The sequence below is a fragment of the Styela clava genome, chromosome 10, assembly GCF_964204865.1.
Source record: "Styela clava chromosome 10, kaStyClav1.hap1.2, whole genome shotgun sequence".
Taxonomy (NCBI): domain Eukaryota; kingdom Metazoa; phylum Chordata; class Ascidiacea; order Stolidobranchia; family Styelidae; genus Styela; species Styela clava.
In genome coordinates this window covers 9,896,890-9,921,103 of record NC_135259.1, presented here as the reverse complement: position 1 = coordinate 9,921,103, position 24,214 = coordinate 9,896,890, and the positions used below count along the sequence as shown (strand labels likewise).

The 24,214-nt window shown below is 35.1% G+C and overlaps 3 protein-coding genes across 6 annotated transcripts in view; all 3 read left to right on the top strand.

Annotated features, from left to right (window-relative positions):
• The window catches only part of LOC120338435 (MAP kinase-interacting serine/threonine-protein kinase 1-like), a 29,013-nt gene extending 22,780 nt beyond the window's left edge, over positions 1-6,233 (top strand). For 2 of the 3 annotated variants that reach the window (XM_078117077.1, XM_078117076.1), the window contains 6 exons: positions 30-313; positions 415-571; positions 2,518-2,678; positions 2,781-3,088; positions 3,174-3,321; positions 3,402-6,233. In XM_078117077.1, the coding sequence (XP_077973203.1) occupies positions 30-313; positions 415-571; positions 2,518-2,678; positions 2,781-3,088; positions 3,174-3,321; positions 3,402-3,845 (1,502 nt within the window). In that variant the 3' untranslated portion in view covers positions 3,846-6,233. The remainder of the gene's footprint in view (positions 1-29; positions 314-414; positions 572-2,517; positions 2,679-2,780; positions 3,089-3,173; positions 3,322-3,401) is intronic. The other variant, XM_078117078.1, reaches the window with a different exon arrangement.
• A 2,439-nt stretch (positions 6,234-8,672) lies between these two features.
• LOC120338380 (uncharacterized) lies at positions 8,673-20,738 on the top strand. 2 transcript variants are annotated; one of them, XM_039406365.2, is made up of 6 exons: positions 8,673-8,805; positions 12,130-12,269; positions 19,137-19,210; positions 19,312-19,377; positions 19,833-19,916; positions 20,445-20,726. In XM_039406365.2, the coding sequence occupies exons 1-6, from the start codon at positions 8,695-8,697 to the stop codon at positions 20,585-20,587; spliced, it is 618 nt and encodes a 205-aa protein (XP_039262299.2). In that variant the 5' UTR covers positions 8,673-8,694; the 3' UTR covers positions 20,588-20,726. The 2 variants fall into 2 exon arrangements, with proteins under 2 accessions (XP_039262299.2, XP_077973459.1); XM_078117333.1 differs by lacking the exons at positions 8,673-8,805; positions 12,130-12,269 and adding exons at positions 18,391-18,526; positions 18,905-19,044 and having other exon boundaries at positions 20,445-20,738.
• A 745-nt stretch (positions 20,739-21,483) lies between these two features.
• On the top strand, positions 21,484-24,214 carry LOC120338381 (uncharacterized). Its single transcript, XM_078117174.1, has 5 exons — positions 21,484-21,768; positions 21,998-22,084; positions 22,319-22,385; positions 22,611-22,667; positions 22,838-24,214. Exons 1-5 carry the CDS (start codon positions 21,667-21,669, stop codon positions 22,987-22,989), a joined length of 465 nt encoding a protein of 154 aa, XP_077973300.1. The 5' UTR covers positions 21,484-21,666; the 3' UTR covers positions 22,990-24,214.

Sequence of the window (24,214 nt, the reverse complement as noted above, 5' to 3'; positions counted from 1 at the left end):
CGTCCAATTAATATTTTACATTTTGACAGAAGAAACCGAAAATCTGTTGCGTCAAGCAATCACGTCACAGATGAAGCTTAAAGACAACGTCAGCGAGCCCATTGAAATAAATCAAACCAAGCGTATGCAGGTGGCTGCAGCAGCGGCTCGCCAGCGTCGCAAGAAGAAGCGAACACGGGCTGCTGATAGCTTTTGTACCGGCACGTTTGAAGACCTTTATTATGTTCAGGAAGACGGTCTCCTCGGCGAAGGAGCATATGCCACTGTATGGACGTGTTACAACAAGTTTACACACAAAGAATATGCCGTCAAGGTTATTATTTTTTTCTGCTAATACTGCCAACAGTTTTGAGGCCAACTTTAAATGGTATGATAGTGCAACAGAATATCAAATTTTTTATTCATATTCTTCAGGTCATCGATAAAAACATAGCCGGTCACAGCCGTGGCAAAGTTTTCAAGGAGATCGAATTGCTGCATATGTGCACTGGAAGTCCTAATATTTTACAATTGATCGAATATTTTGAAGACACTGACCGATTTTACCTCGTTTTTGAAAAGATGTACGGAGGTGAGTAGTCATTCGAACATTTATTAGGGGTATAATAAACTCGTCGTTGCGTCGTAGAAAGACGCTTCGCTGATCTTGAAGGACTTAGCATTCGTTAAAGCCCCGATTTCTTTTGTTTTGAATGGCTCTTGACCGGAATGAGGGTTTTAAAACCGAAGCAAACAAAGCGCTAATTTTGACGACGGCCCTCGGCCAAACTTTTTAAAAAATCGAAATGCGCTCGAGATGGCCGTGAGTGGAGTTGTTATTATTCAACTACCGAGACGACTCGCTATGTATTGATTATTAACAGCGCGCTAAGATCAGGCCGGAAATTACAAGACCGACATTTTGTTATGATTAAAGTAATATATGCACATTTGCGTATGTTATGATATTTCGAATTTGCATGTAAAAGATAATTGAGATACAGATGGCGACCTGCAAAATATGTCAAACTTCATTTTTAGAAACTCATTTGATATGTACTTGATTAGATTTAGCAAGGAGGCCTTGATTATATAAATATAGTGTGTGAACGAACGGATGTATTTTAATTTTTATCGTCAAATTCGGCGTTTTCGAGGTCTTTATAGGGAGTGTTTTACTTATCGCGTTTTCTGACGTAAAAAACAATTTCGATGTTGCTATGGATTCAAGGTCGCTCGGAATGTATTATTATTCTAATTGTTGAAATTTAAATATACCTATTACAAGATCACCTGACGCGCACCACATATTTTCAACGATTTTTGCTCCACTAAGGTTCATCGACCGGTAATACGCTCGAGTGAACGCAATGGCGTGATATGATCCCCGTGACGTACTTTGTTTCGCAGGTCCGACTGAGCTTATACCAAAATGGAACTTTTATTATGTCCGTATCGAGAACGCCCGTCGTGCACGACCAATGGCATTTAACGGCGTTGACTTACGCTCAATAGCTATTTTAAAACTGGGTTAAATTTAACCAATAGCGATTTAAAAATTCCGCCCCGGGCGACCGAACTTTTAGCTTATCTAGGAATGTTCTGCTTGTATTTTATGTTTGTCACGAAAATACTTCCGGTGGATGTTGTTTTTTTGCCAATGGTGTCTCGTAATTTTTTTTGCGGCGCGTTCATAAAGACAGGCATACAAAATTGCCTTTGCTGTGATCATTATCATAATTACCTTTGCTCATGTCTTTTCATATGTTTTGCCATACTGTCACCGGCAAGCGATTGGCTTATATTTTTAACAAGGTATTTAAATACGCCATAGCATAATTCCCGACAAAATTCGTTGATGGCGGCAGAAATATGCGAACCGCGGCTTACGTGAACTTTTGTTTATCGTAATTTTCCATTCTACATTCGTAAACAATTTTAAACTCTTGATATTTCGCATCGACAACATGGTTGTTTATTTCAAATTTATAAACTGGGACGACGTCATATTTACTTTTAACGAATAACAAATCTTTGCTGAGCGATAACAAAAGTACTAATATTTGCTGGCGCTCGTTAAACGAAGAAATATGAGAGCAATACAATACCACAAACAGCCCCGGGACAAAAACCCAATAAATTAACCGTCGTTCGGCCCAGGGGAACAATGCTTTTATTTAAGTCTTTTATATTTTCAACGAATGTGATCGCCTTTTTCTCCTTTGTGGCCTCGAAGCAGCTCGGGTCGTGACGTAATAGTCTCATTTCTTTTTTTTAATTCGTTCGACGCTGCAAAATTCTCTCGCTGCAAACGTAAATGGCTTTGCTCACGTAAATCGGAATAGGATGTTTACCAGCGCACATATTGAGCTCGTTTTGTTAAACCCTCTTAGCTCGTATCTCCAAGCGTGATTTCCGGTAAATGAAAATGCCGCAGATAGCAATGGTATTTGCAAAACATGTTTGCAATAATAAAATTTTGATACTAGCAGTAGCATACGAGTTCAAAATTTTACATCTTGTATTTATCTTTAACAGGAACGTTACTTCACCGAATAGAGCAATGCACCCATTTCGATGAATCGGAGGCCTCGCGCGTTGTTCGTGATATTGCAAATGCACTGGTATATCTTCACGATCGAGGAATCGCACATCGTGATTTGAAACCTGCTAATATTTTGTGTGAAAATTCGGAGAAGGTAGGTTTCGATGTTTTTGTTATAGATCATTCGAAGAAAATTATATTTCGTTTTTAATCGATAATTTTTTTTGGCAAATTTTAATATTTAGTTTTATTCTAGGTCTCTCCAGTTAAGATCTGCGACTTCGATCTCGCATCTGGTTGCCACTCCAGCCTTCGGGATCCGGTCCGAACTCCGGAGCTATCATCACCCGTCGGAAGTGCCGAATATATGGCACCTGAAGTAGTGGACGCGTTCGTTTTCGAAGATACCATCTCATACGATAAGCGTTGCGATATATGGAGCTTAGGAGTCATTATGTACATCATGTTGAGCGGACGACCACCGTTTGTGGGATCTTGTGGCGAAGATTGCGGCTGGGACGTCGGTGAAGCTTGCAGGACATGTCAGGATACTTTGTTCGCCAGGTATGTTATGTTTTTAATATATTTGAGTGGTTATTCCAAGCGTGATTTAGTACAGTTTAACTTATGCTCACATTCCACATTGCAGCATTAAGAGTGGCGAATACAGTTTCCCAGATGAGCAATGGTCGGATGTATCTGACGAAGCGAAAGACCTCATTTCTCATCTTTTAGTAAGGGACAGATTGGCGAGATACTCGGCCAACGAGATTTTGGAGCACCCGTGGATAAAGGGGGTAAGAGACTATTTTACTACTACATGTTTTCGATGAGCGCACTCTTTTACATTTTCTAAATTATAAATTCACTTTTTTAGGCTGCTCCAGAGACGCCATTATCGACACCCTCCATGTTATCGAGGCGTGATTCCTCTGCGCACGATCTGACGCAATTTGCGGCTCACGCTGTTGCTTACGAACGTAAACTTGCATGCAACGACAACGGCATAATGACGCTTTCGGAGTTGAGGCTTTCCGCACCTGGCAATTCGGCACTGGCGAAACGACGTGGAGGAGACGACGACACTTTTAAGGTCAGTGTCAGCAGCGAAGAAGGAAGCGAAGGATTGTCGGCAACTTTTACAATCAGCGGAAATTCGTCGGAGGTTGATCAGCCGGAGCTGTCCGAAAGCTCTGAAGATTCACCACCCGTGTTTTCTCCTGGAGCTCGCAATGCAGTTGCACGTTTCGTGTCTTCCGCTGCAGATACCTTGAGCACCACCCTTGGTTTTGGAGTATCCGGTGTCGTCGCTGACCCGTGACGGTTAGATACCCGGATGTTTCATCCAACAGTTTTCAAATTTCTGCTGTATATAATATTGTGTCAGCAAATGTCTCTTTTGCGCTGTTTACTGATTACGACAACACCAGATTGATAGGCTTTCTTTTTATTTCTATTTTTTCGGAAATTGTACGATTTTCCTTTTTATTGTTTTTCAAAAGTTTAACGAATACCACGCGAAAGGGGAAAAGAGGCGAAATTTTTGTAAAAATTAAGTTCAATGTGTTTTAATAGGGAATTTATCTTCGGACCAAATTGGGCATTTTATGATCACCCACATCTTGGCACAGGGGATAAATTTTCTATCTTTTTCTTTCCATTCCGGACATATGCTTCCGCTTTTTTGTTGTTTTTTTCCTTCTCGAACTTTTCAACACTAAGAATAAGCTAAATTCTTGTTTAAGGCGTATTACTTTTTATATTCTTTCGGCTCCATTACATCGGAACCTAAACTGTGCTAACACCATCCGAGCGAAATGAGTTTTTTCGTCCGCTCACCATCTCTAAAAAATGATTAAATTCATGTATTTTTTGTGTAATTATAATAATTCCTTTCCTATGAACAACTTAGGCTAAGATCATAACTTTATGCTGCTAATTTGTCACAACTCGGTCGAAGTTATAGGTCGCCGTTAGAGTTGATTATGACGTCATTTCCATGTGATTGTTTTATTCGGTCCATACGAACGACCACCTCGACAAAACTTTGGTATTTAGCTTTTGAATTTTAATTCGAATAGTCTTTTTTTTTCCTGTTATGTTTCAAATATGTGTTTCTGCCTTTTTGTACTTTATGAAAATTGTTTGTTAGTTTCTTCAAGATTTTTTTTATCGTCACGCCCACCGGTGCTTTTCACAAACCCGTTTTTTTGTCGTTCATTTGTCCCTTTTTTGTATCATCGCCAAAGGTTAGCCGTTGAAAATGCGCTCGATTTATTTGCATTTTCTCTAATGGTGATGGTCCGATCGTAATTTCACCAAATTAGGAAGATGCAAATAAGTTGTACCTGATTTCAATCAGTGTTCCTATTAAAAAAACGAACAATTTTGGGTTAGTAGCAAAATTACGAACCCCGAGTTTGTTAGCTATTTTCTGGTATTTTGTTGTTTTACTTATGCGCTTATTTTTTTCGGTACGAAATGTCTTTTTTTGGTTTCCGATAAAAGTCATTTCGTACCGATTATATGTCGTGTTCACTTCACCATTTCGTCCCCATCATGGTTCACTGTGCAGAAATAAGAAACATCTATTTTGTTGATGGGGTTTCGATTAGAATGTAGTACCGACTATATTATAAACAACCAAACTACCACTTTAATTCTATTTGTGGCAGTGTCTGCAATACACAGTATTATTTGAACAGGGCAAATATATTTCCCAACTTTCAATTTCAAAAGTCGCCAAAACGGCTCTATATTTGGAAATGGTTTAAAAATTTGCCTGGTGTTACTTTACGCAGTTAAAAATTGATTGGTTGAAAAAAATAAAAAATAAAATTTGTTTTTTTTGGAAATGTCATTTTCATTATTGATAAAGTTTGAAGCCCGCACGTCTTTTCAATTTTTTTGATTTTTCTTCTGACATTTTTTTCTGTGTTTTTCATGTGCTTTTTACCAATTGCATAATGTTTGTTCCATTTTTCCTGTCATTTTCATATTCTGTGCATTTCGTTTAGCTTCCCATGGCTTTTTGTTGATGACGTCATTAGCATCGTTTCTCGTTTATGACGTCATTAATTTATGCGATCATCAGTGTCTTATCAATTTTCTTTCGTTTCGTTGTACGTTTTATTGTTCTGAAAACCGCGTTTGAATTTTTCAATTTTCGAATGTTAACAACAACGGGCCCCAGAGGATGATGTTATCTATGTTTATTACTTGGCTCTCGCACGACATTGAAATTGCGATTAAATTTTACGCGTTTTTTAATCAATTTTTTGTTGTAAATTTGTAACTACAAAAAAAAAGGTAGATCGTGACACTGTTACTGTGACATCGCGGTGGTGCCACGTTACCTGTTATGTACAAGGTGTTTTACTAATTGCAAAAAGAAGGCAATTACGCTTGTCTTACATTTTCCACAAAATGGAATTTTTTTCCCACTAGGAGTAGCTAATATCGCACTCCAGTTATGCAGGCTATTTTTTCATTTTTTTGCCGTATTTACGGTCAACGACTTTTAATTTTTGCCAAAGCCGGATGGTATCTTTTCAGAAAATGTTTTGTTTATTAAAAAAATGCTTATCTTGCGATTTTATTCTGATCTTATCCATAACTCAAAACAACATCGATTTGAAATTTTTTTCCACGAATTTTGACTGTTATCAACCAGTAAACAATAAAATAGAATAAAATAAACCAAAAGAAATATATTTTGTTTTTGAAGACAGATTTGGGAGGGGAGTTAAGACCTAAAATACTGATAACACCGTTCGGCTGTTCTTGGAAATTTATCAGCACGGAGTAGGCCAGGAAGTTTATTGGCCGCGAAGTGGACCTATTGAATTGCTATAGGTGCTGAAGCGGCCGTTGAAAAAAAAAACTTCAACTGATGGAATCAAATCGATTATAAATTTCAGTATTTTAGTATGGAAGGAGTCTCTAGAAGGCTACCCCTTATTTTAAATTTTCGTTCACGTTCTGCTGAAGAATATTTTACCTCGCCTTTATTGATGTGACTTCTGGTAGAATTCTGACATTTACTCAGAAGTTTGCGACTATTCCGCTTTAACCTGATCACAATCAGTCCATAATATGATCTGAGTATTGTAACTCGACTTTTCAATGTTTCAAGCGTTATTGTGACCGTAGTTCATCCTACACATTCACACACACAGACCGGAATAGTGAATTATGCTCATCTGTAGTCTAAAATCCTTGGATCGTGCCATTCGAGGTTTCATATGACTGGTAAAAATTCACATCCTCTACGGAATTAGACGAGTTGAAAGAAGACCCGATTTAGAATGTCGTCGTCGATGCTAGAGTATCAATGCAAAATATTTCAAACTTTGCCTTCACTCGAACACATTTCATGACTGCTAAGAAGTAATAAATACCATCACAACTGTGTTTTACTATGACAAAAGAGTCAATGCAACATTAATTAACAACTACTAGGAAAAATAATGGATGTATGTTCTAAAAAGTCCACATATGAGCTGCCTTCTCCGAATATGATTATTGGACAGTTGTGGATAGGAACATAGTTAACACAAAATCATTTTGTGTTCATCGGTACTCCTGTAGTAAGTAAACCAAGATGGTGGACACCGGAACTTAGTACGTGTACCAGGTTAGGCCATAAATTTCCGGTACAAATACTACGAAAGTCACTTGGAACTCGTAATGGAACTAAAATAAAACCCTAAGCTGGTACACATACTACGTTCCGGTGTCCGACATCTTGGTTCACATATTACGAGAGCGCCCCTAAGTCTGTTTCTTCTTTGCCAACTAGCGGCTCAAAAAATGTTTGTTGGCCTCCACCTCAAGACGACACATACATTTTTCGACGTCTGAGAAACCTAAATTGACAGGAAAGTTTTTGGAGGCGATGTACATATGGGCCATTTTGTCATGATGTTTTCATTCTCGTCTTTCTTATTAGTATTGCCTTCTTCTTGTTGTTATTGTTATGGAATAAATCGCTTTTATCTATGGAATAATTGTTTTCATATTTACAGTGGTTATAGATCGTTATTGTCGCCAGAAGGCTATTACTTTTATTTGTTCGTAGATTTCCTATGAGATCTGATATTTTATCTAAAATTCTGCTGTTTTATCTTTATTCACGGGAACACGTTCTAATGACAGTGTGACGGCTGTCTTTTTTTTTTCGATTTGCAAACTCCTGGTAATCCGGAGAAGTAATAAAGACGGTAGCCAAATGGTATGAAATTTGGTCACTCAACATTCATGTTTTTGAGAAGATTTGATCAATTTTGACTAGTTTTCACTCACAAGTAAAATACAGCATATTGAATTGTACTTCGCGACTTGAAATCTGATAGTGCACTGCAATGGGGGTGAGTTGAGGCAAGTTGTTTTCAGACTTTGTGTGTATCAATAAGTATCGTGCTAGATATGAATTACATTTAAAATATGACTAATTACAGTGCGATTCATTGTCGTGCTTTGAACTAGACACAACGTATGTAAACTTCGTGACTTCGAAGTCACGGTTCAAAACAAAGACCATACACGTTCAGTTCTATAATGTATTCATTAGTTCGAACAAAGTATTCAGACGTGGAACAGGAGAAGCAGTACAGACCATTTATTTCAAATATATCGTAGATGGATTTGTTGTAGGAATATCTATTTTAATATGACAGACATTGATATAAACTACACAGAAGATAGAACATGCGAATAAGCTTCGAGCCCCGGGACAGAATATATATATACTGCCAGTGGAACGTAACTTATTGTTAATTATAATGTTAAATATTCTCATTTAGGGGCCAATTTCAATTTGGGATTTTCTGATGATATGCCTTTTATTCATGTAAGGCCTCTAATGCAAATGAAAAGGCACTCCGAGTATAATGAAACTCAGGTCATCAAATCAGTCAACATTTCCGATTGGCGTAGTCAGGATTTGAAACCTTAACTTTACTTTGAACAGCTTTTCGCATATTGAGGCGTCTAGGCCAAATTCTAAAGTAGGATTTTGGAATGACGCTTTTAAGTCGGGCAGAATCGTCTGTAAGATCTCCGACAGCACGAATGTGTGTCCGCGATATTCTAACAACTATTAGATACGCGGAAATCAGTATAATCTTTATTAACATTTTGCAGTATTTCAATTACTTTGAGAAAAAAAAATGATTCAACACTTATTACTACTCTTTTTTCTCATCGCTTTTCAATGTGTGGCCTGCAAGAATTGCACGAAACAAGTTCTCAGAGGTGGAGAAGACATTGATTGGAAAAATGTAAGAAATTTCTATAGTAATTTTTTCAACTTTAATATCTATATACGATCTGTATTACAGAATTTAAAATAATCGCAACTGAATACCATTACTTCCTTGTAAGTATCGATAGACTCGCCAAACGACTGCTGCTATTTTTTGTAACCAATTTCCACGTTTGGTAGGGATGTTGAGTAAACTTCGACATTACGTTGATACACCTACCCTCAAAACGATATATTTTTCCACTCTTCCAATATATTCAATACACAATTGCAGCATGGGGTTCCGCATCGCAATCAATTTTGCGTAGAAGTAAAGTGCTTCAGAACAGAGCCGTTAAAATTCTTTATGGTTTTTCTGCTCGTTTAAACCTCAATATGATATATATATATATGATAAAACTAACATTCTAAAGCTTTAAGATATTTACAAATTAGAAGTTTGTAAGCTCATGCACATATATCACAATCATTGCCTACCCACTGCATTTTATGGCTATTTTACCGATGCCTGCACATTGTAAACACGTGGTTACTTAGATTCTAGGACACCTTCAAAATTCCCCAGACTAATTTTCGTAACAGCACTTCAGCAATTCCATAAATGTCACGGAGTGACATTTCACACATTTAATCAATTTTACTATATCAAGGTCTTGGTGGTTTGCTATTTTTAGAATGCCAATTGGTAGCAGTAACACTGATGTATTTACCATAATTCACTTTTCGCTTTCAACCAAATATTTCTCAAACGACGAGACAAAACAAGTGATGTCACGGAGTGAAAAAAAGTTGAATGCATAAAATGACTGCGATATATCAACCAAATTTCTTCAAAAGCTTCATGACATATCAATTATAATACCATGTCTCTGTATTCTAGAGATATTAATCTCTACATTTATGCAAAATGTATTGTACAACAAACATTTTTCAGGAAGCAGCCCAATTATACAGCCCAACTAGTCGCATGTCACTCCGTGACGTCACGGAGTGACAAAAATTCCTTATCATTAAAATGGTATTAGGAATGTTAAACAATTAGTTCTATTAGGTCAAAATTGGTTTTGTGTTTGAAATTACAAAACATTTGAACAAAAAATTAAGAAACATGATATTTTTTTTGTCAGTCTGCTTGTGTCTCCCTCATATTAATATGCTAAACGATTGCACTAACTTTAATATTCTATATAGTTAAGTAGAAAGCTATGTTGCACAGCCAACATGAAACAGAAATAACTAATCCACTCCTATATATTTGGAATCTTATCGCAGTCACTTGACTAAGTATGGGCAATTCGAAATACAGAATCTGGCGTATCCGTTAATGCAATTCAGTTTAAGCATCTTCGCACCATGCGACGATTTTTGTTAGACGAACTTTGATAGCTAATTTATTAACCATAGAAAAGCATTTTCTCTTGCGTTAAAGTCTCTCTTGTTAGGTAGTACTCGCGTCTGCTTGCAAAGCACACATAGAAGCAGTAGGCCCCAAACATAGTATTCTTAGTCTGCATATTCAGAACAAGAACACAGTGATAAATATGTCACTGCGAAAATTCGTTATTGCATCATTTTTGCGTTTTTCAGCTTCATGATATAGTTGGCACATGAAAATAATTATGAGTGATGCACTGGTGTTTTCTAATTGGAATATTTTCAACAATCTTCAATTTTTTGACAAACACATCATATTTCTTTTACATTTCATGATTTTTCGCATCCTATGAGTTAACCAGATAAATGGATATAAATCAAAATCCAGATGTTAAAACTTGAGATTTAATATTGTTTGTGAATTATTTGAATTCACATACGCCTTTTACAAAAATGTCGAATTATATTGCAAAACAATGCATTTTGCCATATTTATTCTGCCATTCCAACAGATTACATATTTTTCCAATTGTAGTCTACAATAAGTTCGTTCATATTGTCCAAAACCGCACATGTTAGGTCAAATATTTTGGTCACCGATAAATTTAAAAAGTTGCCATTGCCATTCAATCATGCCATTCAAGTTTCTTTGTTGGTGAGATCTAAAGTAAGTAGAGGGCAAAGAAGAAGAATTTGCAGTTCAAAACCAATATCATAGTACTTCGCGTACAGAAAAATAATATTTTTGAAAAATGGCAGACTTTTGTCACTCCGTGACGTCACGGAGTGACGAGATCTCTCGGAGTGCTGCGAAAGAACAACAAGCAACTATCAACTGCCAAATTGGTAAATTATTGGGCCCAACCCCCAAAGTGACGTCTCAGTTTTTGAGGCAAATAGTTATTGAAATATATCAGATATTTGAAATAAAGTTGAAAAAATGTCACGGAGTGACAACACAAGGCAAATTCCCATCAGCTATGTTTAGCCCAGTGTTGCCAATAATGCACAGTGCAATATTTTATATTAAGCACAGATATCAGAAGTAAAACTTAACACATACTTTAGTTGAACAAATACATTTTAAGGTAACATAAATAGCATGAGAGTTTATGATACAAAACTGAGGAAAATTAGGCAGAAAACCATCAATAATTCCGCTGAAGAAAAAACGATTATTTTGAGCCGTATCTGTACCTTCTCATGCAATTTTTAAAACTTCAAGATATGTCCTACACTTTCTGCAGTTCAATATTCCAATTAGGCAAGATATAATTTTTACCAAATTTTCAACTAATTTATGGAATTGCTGACTTTGCTTATAGCGATCCCGTTGAAATGGGGAATTCCCCACCCATCTGTTGGGCTTGAGCTTATGTTAATAATCTTTCCTATACAATCTCTGGTTTAGTTTGTTATTTCATACGGTACTCGCCGTAAATATAATGTATAGTAGTTTCAAAACTCTTGGATTCATACTTACTTACTTAATTACTTTAGAACCTTGGGTGTCGCTGCTCGATAACCAGTTTGGAACCTTGGGTGTCGCTGCTCGATAACCAGTTTGGTCCCCGCGACTTCCTTGCCCCAGTAAAACTGTGTAAATTAAAATTTTTGTCGTAATTTATGATTGTGATATTTTTTACTGATTGGAAAAAATAAACTTGACTTGACTCGACTTATTTTCTTTAATACATGACTGCAATCTGAAAATAGGAGTAAAATATGACTATTTTTCGGAAATAGCGTTTTAGAATGATTGCAGTCTTACGTTGGAGAAAGCACAATCTGCGTAATGGACGTAATTTTCAAAAAGTCATTTGTGCTTATTAAACCCCCGTTTCTAAACAAAATGTGAGCGAGTGGGATGGATGTTGGCTCTTTCTATCCACGACCGTGCTTGCATTTTAGCTTGTCTTGTTGGCAATAAAAACAATATATATATATATATACATAATTTTCTCAGGTACCGAATGGATGGTATTTGACTATGAACACATTTAGCCAAATTACAGATGACCTTCCTTGCGTAACCATCCGAAATGTTTCATCACCTGACTATCAAAACATGGACGCAACCTTCGTCATTGAAAATTTTTACTCGAAGTAAGATGAGAATGTTTTTTTCATTGATCTATTTTAATCACTTGACATGTATTTAAAAATATATTCATTTTACAGTCGCTTGCCATACCAGTTTAAACTGCACGTAAAAGGGAAAGGACATGGAATGTATCTCTATACTGCAGACAACAGTAAGTGCATTAAATAGTATGCAATAAATCTAAATAATAAATTGATATGTATGATGCTAAGGTAAAGATCGAGAAACCATATTTCAATAAACTTTGATTTACAGATCTTGATGTTTACGTCGCCACTGGCATCAGAAGCAATGGTGAATTCAACATTTAGGCAGCCTATGGTATGTAATGAAAGAATTATGCGCATTGCTTGATACCTAATTGGTTGAAATGTATCTGCAAACATGTTAACCTTAAGCTTTGAGTGAGTAAAAGCAATAGAATTGTCAATGAGCGGATCAACCTTGCTTCATTATGTAAAAATCGAATCTTCACAAAAAAACCCGTCGAATCTACACAAATTGTTACATAGTTTCGTTGTTTGTACCAGCAGTAATACCTTGACAACCTATTTCCTCTCTATGAGGTAGCTAATGATGGCCGAATCACATTGCATTTTCATGTTTCGAACTTTTATATGTTTTGATAAGTGTTGGTACTGCGATGAATTACAAATAAACCTTTTTACAAATAAAGCTTTTAGTCGAAGATGCCAACCAGGGATAGCAATATAAATTGGATCAGAATGCAACTACTGGGACCTGAATCATTCCAACTCAATCCATATTTTTGTCTACTTGCCTGAAACTATGCTATAAAAAATAATAAATTCAAACGGGGTAAATTTTTAACGTAAATTTAGAAACTTCGAAAATGCTGCAGACGCCAAGATTAACAATTACAGATTACGAAACTTATCTTATCATGCTTGTTGGACTTGAACAAGGTAAGTGCCACAAACGTAGTATTTGAAGAATGAGTTAAACACGCTATTTTACTTTTCCATTACGAATTATTAATAAAAATATTTGCGGAAGAATAATTATTGATGACCACTATATCTACTTTTGAGAACACATTAATTTCTTATCGTCGAAGTTGAATCGAAACGCGATCGCAACATTTTGATATTTTTTTAAAAAAAAATTTTTTCGGTAAGATTGAATCTCGTGAATATGCTCTGAAATAATATTCAAACCAATAAAATGATCTAAAAATACTCAGCATACTTTCGGTGGCAAATCGTCTTTGAACTCATTCAATAGCTTAGTTTATATAATATGTACAAGCCAAAAATTACCGATAAAATTTTGCGGATAGATGCGGGCTATTTTGCGGGAATAGACTTTTTTATTCTAAGCACTATGTGTTGATAGATATAGTTGGAATTGGATGGTGACAATGAATGGTAACAATATTACTAAAAAAATATCATCACTTCCTATAGTGGAATTAGCATTAAAATTAATATTAATGAGAATTCAATATGTTTATTCGTACAATTAGTACGACTCCATTCAACAATCGTTGCGAATATAGGATACTAAATTGTCAATATAGTCAAGTTGGAGGTAGTAACACACTTGTTCGTTGACTATACTTGTATTTGGTTATAACGGCCCCTACTTATTTTATGTTTAGAAAACTTGTTGGTTTGGGCTTTCACGAGAACAACACGGCCATCACAAAATGTTAGAGATGAAATCACTAATCAGTTAAAGAACAAAGGAATCAACAGTGTTCATCTCATCGATTCGTGTTGTGACTAAGTATTGATAAAATAAATTACACTGACAACATATAGCGAAACCGAAAATGATATGTTGACGACTAATTCTTTGATTTGTTTCATTTCTCTGGCAAAATTTTAATAGTATATATCTTAAATGTAAAACATTGAAATAATTACTTACTCAATAAATTCAAGCAAACAAGAATCTGTATCCTCATTATCTTTAATCTCACTATATATCTTATACGATAGGAGACAGACTTGGGGCAATTTTAATATAGTCGCGAGGTCCCTAACTTCAGGGCCACAAAGATCATAGTGCATTCTTGGATCAACTACTGAAATCTTATTATTCTGCTCTGGAATTCAACCAATACGCAAATACTCTTTTCCGCAGTTAAGTCTGCATGGTAATGGCATTATATATAATGGACAGGCTGGGACAACAGAAATGCAGGGCGATTGTTAATCAGACGAGTGGCGACAATGATCAGTCTTATATTCTATCAGGTCGAAAATACCGTGGTCAGTATTTTCAAAAATATACATATTAAGGGTTTTGGTTCTGATTGCGTATGCAAATAAATAAACTTGGTTTAGGTAATTAAAGTAGTAAAATATTAGTCCGCCAAATCTGCGATACACAATGTTAAAATCGACTATCAAAATGATTGTAAGCCAGTCTATGAGCACAAATTCGCAAAAACAACCCAAATTGGCATCAAAAATTTGTATTGGTATCAAAAATTTTCAAAGTATGATGGGAAATTTTCTTGGGTCAAGAATCGGGAAACATTCATAGTTTCAATACTGCCAACATAAAATTGTTGATGTACCATTGGTCTTGTTTGTCCAAATTACAAACTAAACATGCATACTGTGATTAATAATTGAAACACGTTCATTAATCCCAAAGCTTCCTCAGTTTATACACCACAGAGCTAAAATACGGCTTGTTCGTAATAGTATTTTCTTCTATGAAGGAATAGTTAGTTGAAGAAAAAATGGCCAACATTGTCACAAATTAGAAATTGCCAAGATAGCCCACGTGAGAATTTTCAGACAACATCAGATTAGTTATGTAGTACTCGTCTTAAATAATGATGTTTCACTTGTTTTGAACGCAATACTTGATTATAAATAGCCGAATAGGAAAAATCGACATTGCCTACGACCAGTAGTGGGATTCAGCCGGTTAGGGGAATTTTATGAGATCAGCGAACCGGTCAGCATTACTAAAAAAAACATATAACAGAACCGGCCGAAAAATATGACTTCTATGATGGAACCGGCTGACAAAAGTCATATTTTTCAGCTGGTTCTGTTACGAACAGAACATTGACAGTAACCAGTGAAGCTAACCGGTTCGCTGATCTCATAAAATTCTGGGAGACGGTTCTATAAAACCGGTGCGAACCGGCTGAATACCACTACTGCCTACGAGGCTACGAGTACGACCATACCTCTACCACAGGACGACACAAGTTCCCGATGCGATGTCCAAGAGACCTAAATTGACCGACAAGATATTAGATAGTAATTTCTTTCAACAGGTAGAGGGCCTATAGCTTGTTTCTGTAAATAGCTGGTGCTGTAAAAAACTGTTTCTCTAAATCTAAAGTGTAATATTGAAGTAGCTTACCTCCTAGGACCTTGACTGTAACAGCTATCGTTTGCTTTACAATTTCTATGTACTCAATATCGCTCGGTGTATTACACAGACTTTTGTTAGCTTTAGGAAAAAGCCATCACGTTTTCTGCTAGTCGATTCCGGTGATTCACATACAGTAAGGTTACCCGTATAGGGTAATTTACAATACAACCAACCTAGTTACCAATTTTGTCTCCGACCAAATTGTCATTGATCATGGCTCACTGGTTGTACATTGACCAGCGATCTTTTCTCATTACTTCAATAATGCGTGCGAGACCCATACCCTAAAAATTCTCCTATGGAATTTAGTTAGAATTTGCGTTTTGGTCATTTTTGAAAATATTTATCGGTAATCACCTTTCACAGTTTGTAGTCACAAGACCGCTATGTAAGATATGGCATACGACAATAAATTGTACGACTTGAAATATAAACAGTACGATATAGGGCATAGGCTACCTAGGAGCAAGTTGTGTCCTACTTTTGTGTGTATCATGCTCGATAGCAATTGCATTCAAAAAAGACTGATTGCAATGCGTTTCATTGTCGTCCATTAAAATAGACATAGCTTACGTAAACTACGTGATTTCAAAGTCATACACGTTCTATTCCATTTGTTTAACCTACACAAAGAATTCAGACGTGGGACAGATGACGCGGGCACATCATTCAAAATTGACACTTCTCCGCGGGCCGCACAATTTTTCTTTGCGGGCCGCATTTGGCCCGCGGGCCGCAGTTTACACACCCCTGCTCTAGACTGACAAACGACCATACAATAACTTCCGCAGTATGCGAATGTTATTGTCTCACTCCAAGAGAAGTGTGATAAATTTTATTCGCAATGGTAGCAGTGGCATCAATTTGCCAAATTTGTTCTAAATCTAAGCAAGTGAAGAATCGCGTTTGGAGGAAATTGTAAATTGGATACTGAAGTTTGAACAGTCATGTAACATTCATGGTTTGAGATTATTTATTTTTCGCTGTTTGGATAATACTTGGCAAGGTTTTGTCTCGATTTTAATAATAATGTGCCCACAAAGCCTTCTCATTGGCAGCGGTGGAATGTTTTGTATGCGGGTTTGCAGTTATCTGCACATTCAGTGCCAATTCGTTTTTGTGTAGGATCTTATTACCGATTAGTCGATCGCGATCTATTTTGAAGATTTTAGTCGATCGCGGTCGAAAGAAGGTTGGCCACCTATGTGCGTAGACTATAGTTAATGATGGCCGAAAAATATTACATTCATTTTTGTTTCGTTACTTATATACTGTATACTGTATATGTGATAAAATATTAGTACTACATCGAATTTCAAATAGACTAAAAGTTGATCCAATTTGCCAAATAGAGATACCAATAGAAATTGGAGTTAGTTTAAATTAATTAATGATAACGGGACAAATTTCAATTTAGAAACTTCGAAAATGCTGCAGACGCCAAGATTGACAATTACAGATTACAAAACTTATTTTATCATGGTTGTGTGTCTTGAGCACGGTAAGTGTTACAAACGCAATATTCGAGCAATGAGTTCTTTAGAAATACATTCACAGAACACGCCAAACGTGTTATTTTAATTTTTTCGTAGACTTATGAATAATGATATTTGTGGAATGATTAATTATGGCCAATATGGCTATTTCACAATAATACACTTTTTGTGTGCACTAGGTGTGTTAAGAGACATTGGATGATGAATCAATGAATTGCACAATTTTTTCTAACAAACATATATATCATATTTATCTGACAAAAGTATAACATTCACAGTAAAATCACCATTCACGACGAATGAGAATTCAATCTTCATTTGTACGAGTAGCACAGTTCCATCCAAGCATCTTTGCTCGTCTCATAACGATCCAAAATTGTCAGTAGTAAAGTTGGAGGTAGTATATCACTTGTCCCCTGTCTACCTATATTCGGACATAACGATCACTTCTACGCTTTTACTAGAGCAACACAGCCATCACAAAATGGAAGAAATAAAATCACTAATCAGTTAAACAACAAAGGAATCAATGTTCATCTCGATGATTCGTCATGTGACAAAGTATCAATAAAAAAAATATAGTGATCACATTTAATGATCACATCAAAAATAATGGCGACGACGACATCTTCAATTTTCTTTTCTTTTATTAACTCCGGAACGACCATGATCGCAGTACGTTCAGACCAACTTCTGTGCTTCATGATCGATACTAATAACACTCGAAATATGAATAAATGCAATGCGATTATATGTCGTGATTTGAAATAAACACAAAGTATGACACACTTTGAAGTTACGGATCACAACAACAATCGATGTAGTAAACAATATGCTGCGAGAGCAACTCTTTTGCAATATACATATTTACTTTTTTCATAATACATTCTATATTATAATTGATAAGCGTTGCGCATTTGTTGTATATACCATAAAACGATAAAACATTGGTATAAAGATATATATACAATTACTACACACCGGATAAAACATTTGCATGTATCTCGCGCCCCGGGACAGGAAGATATATGCCTACAAGGAATCTTAGTCGAGCATTACTGATCCTATTGCTATGTTATATATTCTCATATACGAGAACAATTTTATTCTAACAGATGGGTATTTTCTATTTTACGAGTTGCTAAGTCTTGAAATCGGTCTAAATCAGTTGAAAGATCTGCAACAGCACAACTGCATGTCGACTATATAACTATTATTTACGTGGAGTTCATTTTGATCTTCATTAACATTTTACAGTATATTTCAATAACTTTGAGTAGAAAATGAATCAAATCTTACTACTAGTCTTTTTTCTTTTCGCTTCCCAGTCTTTGGCCTCCAACATTTGCAAGAATAAGCAATTCCTCAGAGGTGGCGAAGACATCGATTGGAAAAAGGTAGGATATATATATATATATATATTAAGTGTTTGTTAATTTTATCATTTATACGTGTGTTTCATATTTGAAAAAAGGGCGTCTGAATCCTATTACTCATGTGGAAGTAATACATAATTGCCCACTGAAAATGCGAGTCTAATATGAGAATTATTTTGGAATAGCGTTTAGAATGAGAGTAGTCCTATATTAGACTGATTAGAGGAAGCAGAATCTGCCTAGTTTTTATAAGGTAACTTATGCTTTTTTAAATTGCCCATGTTTTTTCAAAGCATGGCACGGAAGAGTGGAAGACGGTGTCGGTCCGAATAACAACGAAGGGGTTTGCATTTTAGCTTGTCTTGTTGGCAATAAAGCAATATACATGATTTTTATCAGGTACCCGATGAATGGTATTTGACTATGAACACATATAGCCAAATTACAGAAGACGTACCTTGCGTAACCATCCAAAATGTTTCATCTCATGACTATCACTACATGGACGCCTACTTCTCCATTGAAAATTTTTACTTTGAGTAAGATGAGAAAGTTTGGTTTCATTTTGTATACTATAAAATTCAATGTATAAGATTTTTGCAAAATCTCTAACAATTTGTCCATTTTCCAGTCGCTTGCCATTCCAGTTTAAACTACATGTTCAGGGGAAAGGAGATGGAAAGTATCTCTATGTTGCAGACAGCGGTAAGTGTATAATCTGCAACAAATGCAAATAATAAGGTGAGATGGGGGATGAAAAAGTTGAAGAATCCATATTTTAATAAAATTGTGTTCTTGATTTACAGAGCTTGATGTCTATTTCGCCACAAGTATCAAAGGAAATGGTAAATTCAACATGGAGGCGGCCCAGGGTATGTAATAAATGAAGTAGATTGAATATATCTGCAAATATATTTAACTTGAGCTTTGAGTGAGTGAGAGTGGTATAAACTATAATATATGGTATAGAATTGTCATAAAATTGAATGAAAGTTGCTCCATTTTGTAAATGTACACAATCGCAGTTGTCGAATCTACACAATTGTCGCAGGATTCCGTTGTTTGCTCCACAATAATACCTTGACAATTAGTTCTTCTTTATAAGATAGCTATTGATGGCCGAAAAATATCACATTTCTTGTTTCGTTTCTAAAATATATTTAATGGAGTGTTGGTACTGCGGCGGATATCAAATAAACCAAATGGTGAATCCAAGTTGCCAATTAGCGTTGCCAGTATAGTTGGACCAGTATGTAACGATTATGAGCTGAATTATTGCCATCAAAATTAAATAATGACAACGTGGGTAATTTTATCGTCAATTCAGAAACTTCAGAAATGCTGCAGACGCCAAGACTAACAATTACAGATTACGAAACTTATCTTATCATGGTTGTGTGCCTTGAAAATGGTAGGTGACACAAAACGTAATATTTGAGCTCCTCAGCAATACATTTACAAAACAAGTCAATTTTCCATATTGACTATTGATAATGCCACTCCTATTACTTTGAAACACCATAATTCTTTCCTATCTAAGTTTATTAAGGGCCTTCCCCTGCCTATGCTCTGACATAATAATTGAAAATACCGATAATAAAAAATTGAAGATAGAAATTGTATTCCGTTGGTTGGTCACCGCCAAAAGCATTCAAAAACTTAACTTTGTGTTTAAGACAAATATTATTTATTAAATTTTGCGAATAGAAGCGAGTTATTCGAGTGAAAATACTTTTACTTTCCTTAAGTGCAAAGTGCTATGGTACATATGGTAAACTAATAAAACATATGATAAATTGATAAATGGTCATTTTGTCTAAAAAAAACATCCCATTTTTTGTGAAAGAAATGTAGAACTTTAATAGTAAAATTTCGAATAAAATTTCTACGTCTTTTATGTTCGGGTTCGAATAAACACTTCTACGCCTTTCATTTTCAGAAAACTTGTTGGTTTGGGCTTTCACGAGAACAACACGACCATTACAAAATGTTAGAAATGAAATCGCTAATCAGTTAAAGAAAAAAGGAATCAACAGTGTTCATCTCGATGATTCGTCATGTGATGAAGTATTAATAAAATAAGTTATACTGGTGAGGAGCGATAATCGAAAACGGAGTGACGACGACGAATTTTTGAATTTCATTGGCAAAATTTTAAATGCAATATGAATGCAGAACACTGGGATAATTAATAAATTTCATGAATTCGAGCAAACAAAAGTGAACTTTACCAATTTGATCTTGTAGGGCAGAAGGCAGACTTTAGTTTCATTTCCATGCAACGTACATAAATCGGGTTCATACTACGTTCGAATCGACAATGATATTGTTCCTCTACAATACGTAAACGCTCCCAATTTTGTTCAATACTATCTCTGCGGTGATTACATCATCATTAGAAGAAATTCAGGTTGATTGCTTATCAGACAAGTGTCAACAATGATCAGTCGTTGTTTATCAGGTTTCATCGGCCAGAAAACACTCGTCAGTATTTTTAAAAATACATAGAGATTTGGTTGCAACTGCTTAGTAGTCGCTCACACCCCTCCAACTCAAATTTACCAATCGCAGATATCTACTTGTGCTTAACAAAAATCTGTCTTCGCACATGACGTTTCTTCGACGACGTGGCCACTAGTTAGATTTGCTTCGTTATGTTTGCCAGTGGTCATTTGTAGCTTTACCTCGAATATATTTTCTAATTAAACGAGAGCTTATCATCTTCTATCTCGCAGCAACTAGGCAAGAAGATTCACTTTTAATGCGTTGAACTAATAAGTTAGTATAATATATTGGTAGTCGGAAATTACTTTTTATGAGGATATTTAAAGTTGTACTGCTCCCGGAATTGCTATTCACTCAATATTTGTTTCTCTTGCTAGATGGTGGATTTGGGATTGTTACACGACAATACCCTACCTAGTTTATTTGTCCAACTTTCAATTATTAACATGCAATATTGCAACACAGAATAGATTCTTGACTAAGAATAAAATAGGTCAAATTAGATTCCATCACCCAGGTATATACCCTAGTAAAGCTCTGCTGAATAGTATAAGTTTGCAGAACATAATCGTGTGCAGTGCAGTCATAAGGGGCACTTGGGCTTATGTAGTTGCCAAGTTGGTAATCGCATCGTCGAATGCAACGTCCAAGGCAATATGGATGAAGATAAATATAATTACACTTCCTTTTGGGATTTCAATCAAACAAATATCTTAGGAGATAAGGACTTTACCAAGGAATACATCAAAAATCTTTTGGTAATTTATATTTTACTAATTGAATCATCATTTAATTACTGTCGAATATAATTATAAACTCTGGAAAATTCTGTTTTTAAATTTTCTTAGTAATTTGTAAGAAATATTGTTTCATATAAAAAGCCTTCATATTTATTTTATATATTTTTTTCTAAATCTTCATATTGTACTAAGTTACATATAGAATCAAATATAATTTTGACAAAATGGTTTAACATTATAATTTCAGGACAGCCAAATATGCTTACGCCAAAAACTAAAAGAAACTGAAAAGGACAGGGATAAGTACAAACAAAAATACGGAGAACTGAAACAAGTAAAATTCCTTTTGTTTTTTATTCGGAATTTAATCATTATATAACAAGTTACATTTAAAGTATGAAGAATATGTTTGATGTTTCACTCTATATGTTTTTAATCCTTCGTATTTTTTAGATATTTTTTTTCACAAATACCTGCATTATGATGCTGTATCAAATATCAGGCGGCTTGAAAAACGAATGCAAGTTGTAACGGTTTGAATTGTATTAAACACTAAGCATTTATGTAGGCAGATAAAGAAAAGGACAAAGTGATTCAACAACTCGTGATGAATGGAAGAAGAAACTCATTAACTGGTGGGGCGGGTATTTATCGTTTTTCAAAAAACTATTTAGGATACTTTCGCCATTCGCCAAAATAAAAATAATTTAGGCTCAAACTTGTACTGTGTATTGAATTTCCCCAACAAACAGTGATTAAAAAGTGAAAAGCATGTCAAATTTTTAAAATATTGCAGATTTTTGCAAAATATAGAAGACATAATTTTAATTGAAATGACATTTTATAAACATCAACTTCAGAAAACGACTACGAGGTGCTACCACCGACCATGCCTAGAATGGATCGATACAGAGATCGTAAGTAACGTTCCTTTCATATTATCCTATGATACTACATATTATATGTTAAGAATTAAATATTTATGTTCCGAGAACAAACGTTTTCGTTTTCTAGGAATAAAAGAAAAATGAAATAAAATGAAGCTTCAGTAATAGTATTTTTAACATATAATATAAATATCCATAAGGTTCACTTCCCCCTATACCAACTTCTGGGAAAGATCTGACGAATATACATCCTGTGAATGATGTTTTGCCCCGTTCATCAAGTAGTGGGAGTGAAACCGAAAATCTAAAGAGGAGAATGACCAAGAGTAGAAAAAAACGACCAAAAAAATGAGCTGAGAATAAATCCATATGCATATATATATATATAATTGTACGTCTTTGATTAATGATAATGTTGTATGATCTGCATTTGCTTTTTGAAACTAATTTTTAAATGAGTCGTTTTTCATTGTTTCATGTCATTGTTACAAGTTATTTCAATTTTTCAATATCAAATTTTAAAAACGCCGCTTCATTTTGTCGATCCGAACCAATATAGCATATAAATAAAAGATTCAATCCAATTAAAAATTGAAACATGGTATATTAATCCTCACTCTTTATTTCATAATTCTTCATAAAAGCCCTACTCCATTGTAATCACCATGCTCCTAATTGATTAATATAACTCTTACTATGCTGTTTATGGTGTCACTTCTACATTATCATTGCAAACTCTGTAATCATTTAATAATTAACTTTTCAACCGTATACTATGCAAGCTTTATTTGCTGTCGCGGAGAACTTTCACCTTTCTTTGTTTCACTTTGTTGGCATATTTACATTCTCTGTTCAGTTAAAATGAAACTCTTAATTATTGCAAGATTATTGTATTTCTCATCAAGAGACAGAAAGGCCCTATTATGGGCTTTAGTGAACGTGTGATATTATTGTAAATTCTATATATCTGATAAAAAAATTAATATCACGATAATGTGATGATTTGAAACCAACTTTTTCAGATTTCATTTTTTTGTTTAAAACACCAAGAATGTACGAAAGTAGTAATAGTAATTGGGAAACTCAATGCGGGTTAAAACTCCAAAATAAAACGGAACTGTTATTGAAAAGTACGGCATTGGACGTATACTTTTTGACTGTTTTTGATTATTCGTAGGATTTTGAGTTTGTCGCAATTATTTATTGTCTGGTCGCAATTGAGGTTGAATATGTTTGCACTATGATTTGCATATGTTCGTGAGCAATGTCAGGTTGGGTAAAACGAGTCCGTTGAAAGACAAATTTTGCTAGGCACGGTTCTTAGTTTGTACCTTGTTTATAAGGTAAAAATTAATAATAGTTTCTCTTTATTCATGTGTATGTATAAAATACCTATTGCTCACAGAACATCATCTATGCTGCAGTTAATGCTATGCAATGAATTGTGCAAACATATATATATGATGCTTTAATGCAAATGTATTATGATCTTCTATTTTAAATTTTCGACTACTAAAAATATTTGTGCCATATTATTAGTTATATTATAAATGTATCAAATATACTCTGTTACTTGA